The sequence below is a fragment of the Arachis duranensis genome, chromosome 4 (assembly GCF_000817695.3).
Source record: "Arachis duranensis cultivar V14167 chromosome 4, aradu.V14167.gnm2.J7QH, whole genome shotgun sequence".
In the NCBI taxonomy this organism is placed as follows: Eukaryota; Viridiplantae; Streptophyta; class Magnoliopsida; order Fabales; family Fabaceae; genus Arachis; species Arachis duranensis.
Genome location: NC_029775.3, coordinates 9,679,508 through 9,685,651, shown reverse-complemented (window position 1 = coordinate 9,685,651; position 6,144 = coordinate 9,679,508). Strand labels below are relative to the sequence as shown.

The 6,144-nt window shown below is 30.0% G+C and overlaps 1 protein-coding gene across 1 annotated transcript; it reads right to left on the bottom strand.

Annotated features, from left to right (window-relative positions):
- Window positions 1-969: 969 nt before the first annotated feature.
- Window positions 970-6,144, bottom strand: LOC107483202 (wall-associated receptor kinase-like 1). The gene is made up of 4 exons (XM_016103822.3): window positions 5,662-6,144; window positions 4,648-5,050; window positions 2,948-2,995; window positions 970-2,242 (listed from the first exon to the last, which is right to left on the bottom strand). Exons 1-4 carry the CDS (start codon window positions 6,142-6,144, stop codon window positions 1,023-1,025), a joined length of 2,154 nt encoding a protein of 717 aa, XP_015959308.1. The 3' UTR covers window positions 970-1,022.

Here is a 6,144-nt window from a genome sequence, read left to right as displayed (position 1 = left end):
AATAGCAATTTTTAGAGGGCCAACTTGGTAACCAACAAGTAGAGGAAGCATGCTTCAATTTGGTAAACAAATTTGAAGCAGCGAAAAAATGAAGATATATTTTTCTATAGATATAACAAATATTTACATGAACAAAATTGAATCCCATATATATGTATAAATTTGTTTATTGGTTGAAATAAAAAAAATCTGATATAGGAATGATATACTTTTACTATATATATATAATATAACTAGAGCAAAAAAGAGCATTGAATAGTTTCTTATCAAAGACCCTTCATCAAGAAACCTGTGTTTAATTACAAAGAAGTTTCACCAAAAATTACACATCTGAAGCTTTAAATATAATCAGGAAGACCAAAATTCACTACAAGAAAATAGAGTTTTTTTAACATTTTATTTTTTAACACCATAATTAAATGTCAAAATTAATATATATTTTTGACAAATATCACAAATGTCAAATTTTCTATGTTTTTTTGATGAATAATTTGACCGTAGAAAATTACTCCTCAATTTTGACACTCATTTGTTTTCAATTTACTCCACGATTTTTCTTCTTCGTTGGGCTTTGTTAATTTTGATATCACACTGCTCTCAGTTTAAGATTATACTACTCATTCTTTATCTTCAAAATCTCAATTTATTCTTTAGTTTTAAGATCTCATCTCATTTTTTGTTAAGATTTTTTGTTAAGAATATTTTATAGTCAATAAGTGTCAAAATAAATAGTATTTTTGACAATTAATAAGTATCACAAAAAATATGTTCTCAAAATTTTCTAACAAATTATTTTTGACAGCCAATATTTATCAAAATAAGATTTAAATTTTTTTCACAATCACTTATATGTTAAAAATACTATTTTTGACAAAACTTTTATTAACATATTTTCATAGTTAAAATAGTGTCAAAATTTGTTTTTTTGATAAATTTTAATTTTCTTTTACACATTATAACCCTAAAAAATAATCTATATTGTTGTAGTGATTGTATTGTTCCTAATTTCCTAGGAGCTTGTATCAATTATATTTTGCATGGATAGGCCTAATTTCCGAGGAGGTTGTATTGTTTCCTATGCTTGGCAATGTATCTAATTCAGAATCCCCTGTCCATGGCATTTCAGTTCCAACAAACTCAATCTCTTCATGGCGGTATTGCTCTTGTGAATCAACAACAACAACAAGATCATCAACCTTTCTATCCAAATTCCGAATCCTTTCTAACTCCAATGTGACTTCTTTCATAGTAGGCCTTTTTCTCCCATTCAACTCCAAGCACCTATATGCAAGATTAGCAACCCCAATGATCTGTTCTTGCTCCCCTTCTTTCATCACTCTCTTGTCAACAATCTCAAACAAACAATCTTGCTCCATAGAACCAACAAAATAAGATGCCAAACTCTTGGCATCCTCTTCTCTTATCGATGATATCGGCTTTTCGCCCGTCAAAAGTTCAACCAGAACTACTCCAAAACTATAAACATCACTCTTTTCCGTAAATTGACTAGTATGAAAATATTCCGGATCTAAATATCCAAAAGTACCTTGAACTACCGTAGTGAGATGAGTGGCTTCTGTAGAAATTATTCTAGATGCACCAAAATCTGCCAATTTTGCTCTGTACTTTCCATCTAAAAGTATATTGGTTGATTTCACATCTCTATGATAAATTGGCTGATATGCAATTGAGTGCAAGTAAAACAAAGCTCCAGCAACTTCAATTGAAATCCTTAAACGCATGTCCCATGTCACTGGTAACTCTTCGTTTTGATCATGCAAGTATTCAAAAAGATTACCATTAGGAATGAATTCATAAACGAGCAGAGGAATTTCTGTCTCCAAACAACACCCTAACAGCTTCACCACATTTCTATGGTTAATTTGTGAAAGAATCACGAATTCGTTGATGAATTCTTCAACCTTTCCTTGAACCTTGAACCTCTTAACCGCAACAATTTCGCCATTTACTAACATGCCCTTGTAAACAGTACCTTGACCTCCCTTTCCAAGAACTCTGTTGAGATTGAAGTTGTCAGTGGCCTTCTCTAACTCCCTTAAGCTGAACACTTTAGCTTGTTCAACACTCACTTCTCCGGTGGATAATCTTTGTTGCAACAACAATCCACCATTTTGTTTGAAGAATTTCTCTTTCCGTTTCTTTAAAATTCTTCTCCTTACAACAATGTACATAAACCACAGACCGAGAAGTAGAATGATAGATCCCAGGCTTGCGGATACTCCTATACATTTTTGACATAATAAAACAATAAATAAGTTAAATAGTTAGTTTGTTCCAATAATTGCAAATAAATAATAAATTAGTTCTAGTCAAAGAAAAATGGAGTTAAGCCCACTTTGGTCCTGAGATTGGCGAGTTGTACTAATTTGGTCCATCGACTTTTCAATTGTTATAATTTGGTCTCTTAGATTCAAAAAGTACATCAATATAGTCTTTCGTGTATCTTTCGTCGCCATAACTCAATACTGTTAGTGACGTAGCTCAAGTCTTGTTAGTTGTCATGTTAGAAATATTAAAATGATATTGTATGTATTTTGGCACTAAAGAAGACACTAAATGACGTCGTTTGATGGTTTGAACAATACTAAAATGTTATACTCCTCTCTTTTAGTATTTTTCAAACCTTGAAATGACATTATTTAGTGCTCTTTTAATGCTAAAACGTGTACAACGACATTTTAATGTCTAACATGGCAAGACTTGAGCTATCAAACTAACAGCGTTAAAGAGAAACTATATTAATGCATCTTTTTAAATTTGCGGGACTAAATTATAACAATTAAAAAATTAGGGACCAAATCAATGCAATTCGTCAATCTCAAATATCAAAGTGAGTCTCAACTAAAAAAAATGTTTCAAATAATTATGTTATTCACATGAAAATGAAAATGTGTTACACAAATATATGGAGATGAGTCTTACATACCTATTATAACCCACTTTGCTCGACTGTTCTTATTGGATGAGTCAAAATCTGAAACATGAAGGACAAAGAACATTGAAGCCTTTTTTTTTAATGAAAACATTGATTAAAAATTTAAAATTAGTACCCAACACAAAAAAAAAAAATCTATTTTTTTTTAATGACAAACACATTAAAAAATTTAGTTTTTAATAACTTCCCACATCACTTGATATCTAAAGTATTTTTAAAGCACTTATGAACCATTATTTCCCCGCAATGCAATTTCATCTAGAATTTGCCTAAGAAGTGTTGCCATTTTCATTTGTTACGTAAAGTAAGTAAAAACCTAGCTAGCTAGCACCCAAAACACAGTAGATTTCAAAATCACCACGACGGCTGAAAGAATAAGCACTTGGGTATTACAAACATATAAAAATAAATAAATAGACATTAGTTTTTTAATGTTAAAAAATATAACCATTATTGTTTTCCATGTGAAGGTATATAATATGATGACATTTGGACAAATACCAGTGAACGCCTACTAATCAAAGTCACACGACAATTATAAACACGAATGTTATTGAAGAAAAAGTTAATAAAAAAAACGAAAATAAATCAGCGGTCCTAACTCATGTTCAACATATAATTGATTGGCCAAGCCATATCCATAAAGTCCCCTTTGATTTGGTCCATAGTCAACATAACAAAGCCATATCTAGTTCAATTTTGACGGTAAAATTTGAATGTTCCATATTATAAAAAAATAATTTGCATTGGATTCGAGTTTATTTTATCATGTCATTCAACTTTAGGATTTAATGATTATGTATATCATTATTGTTATATGTAAAATTTTAGATAAATATTATAATGATCATGGAATAGCACATTGCATGATTATATACATAAAATTTGGCAGAAAAAGTATTTTGAGGATATTTAATTTAAAAATTTATACTTGTGTGCTTCGTTAATAAGTGTAATAAGAAACTATTAAATTTATATAAAAAATACATTAACAAAATGTTTAAAACTATATATTTCGTTTGGAGCAATGCTAGGGGTCAGCAATTTTTGTGATTGTTAGTCATCAATTAGCCATCAATGATGATTTGATGGTGTGAGATTGGTGTGAGATTTCATCTAATGGCTCACCTTCCTCTGCTGATTACATGCTGGCCAAAATTCAATAAAACTGCTGGCTCCCTAGACTTTTCCTTTCGTTTGTTTAAAGTAGTTTTAATTGTATAAATCATGTGCTCGTAACCAGAATATACGTATTATCTTTCTAATATTGAAAACAAAGATCATATCAACAAAATAAGAACAAATTATATGAGTAAATTATTTATTTAAGCGTATTGTTTGTGGTTCTCTAAAAGTTATTCATCTTTCTTGAGTTATTTTTGAAAATTATAATAATTATATTTAATAAAGTTGTTTTTGAATCTCAAATGACTAATAAATTAATATATTTTTAAAATATAATATAAAATTATGTTGGACTTTTAAAATTTAAAAAAAAAGTTTCACCTGTGCTTTAAAACATCTAATTTTCAAAAGTAAAAATTATATATAATAAGTACATGAACTTTCAAGAAGTATACAAACACTCCTCAAATAAGTGATAATAAACCCACCCATATTCTGATTAGAAAGGAATTAAGAGATTAAATACTGAACGTAACAATAAATAAAGTAGTGGAAAGAATTCATACCAATGCAACCTCCAGTAACATATGGATTGCCAAAAGAGTCTGAGTAGCACTCACATCTGCGAGCAGAAGAACTAGAAGAAGAATAACCAACAACATGGGTGCAGTTTGAATCCGAAGGTAGTTTCACGGTGTTGTTGAGAATCACCCAATCAAGCATGGCACGAACATAGTTCAAACCCCTTAAGTCACCAAGGCTTCTATACTCAGTACTAGTACCATCATAAATTTCGTACCAATAATCTGTCCCAATCAACGCATGAACGCATTCATCGCTTGAACTTCTATTGTTCATGCTTTCAAGTGTCACGTTGAATTCTGAAAGGTACAGAGGCAGTGATGTCTCACAGCAGAACCTGCCTAAGCACCCATCGGTTCCTTGTCCATAAGCAACGTTGCTGTTAACCTATGTTATATAAATACAAATATTATTACATATATAATCATCAAATCGCTTCTTCAAAAAAATTCAAACCCACATACATGTAAATAGTTATATTTCTGACATGTTCTTTATTAAAGTCTTTTCTTTTTTTTTTTTTGTCATATACTAAAAATTTTTTTTGAGTCAACAAAAATCAAATTATATAATCTTTTAAATCATAAAAACTCTAATACTATATATTCAAATCATAAAATTATTTTTCTAATCTCAAAATCTTTTGCTAGAAGGACAAGACACAATAATACTTATATCTCTAACAAATTTTTAAAATAATTAGTTTTTTTCATAATCCTAATATTAAATATAATAAGAGTAATATTTGAGAAAATATAATTTAAAATTTTTTGCTTAATTTAAGATCAATAATTTTACGTGTATAATATCTATATAATTACACACTTATTATATTTAATAATATTATACATTTATTTTAACTATAATTAATGAATTAAAAAAAAAACAAGTTAGCACTAGTTATGATTGCCAAATTAAACTATGGCTCGAAACATTTTTTATTTGTAAATAATACGAAAATATTGTGAAAATATTAGGGAGAGATTATTGAAGTTAACCTCTTCATTGTCGTGTTGGTCGCAAAGGGTGACACAACCGCTGACTTCTAAGCCGTTAGACACCAAAAATGCGATCTTGTTGCAACCTATGGCCGTGAACTTGTTTTGATCGTTGGAATACGAAAAAGGTGTTCCTGTGAGGTTGACGAATGGCTTTGAATCTTTGTCATCTTTGCACTTCCATCGGAAAACTGGGTTCATGATCTCTACCATGCTACTCGAAGCATATATGCCTGTGACCTCAAGGTTTATGAGCTTAAGGTAAGGTTTCTGGTTTCTGCATTCGATTTCGAACCACTTATCGGCATAGCATTTTGGATCCTTCATTCCAAAGGGGTAAGGAATTTCGATAGATCCACAGGTTGAAACACAATCAGATTGTGATGTAATTGGATAATCATTTTGTGCAGAAGCAAGAAATAATAAGAATAATGGGCATATTATGAAGAATATGATAAGAAATTCTGAGAGTTTCTGAGCCAT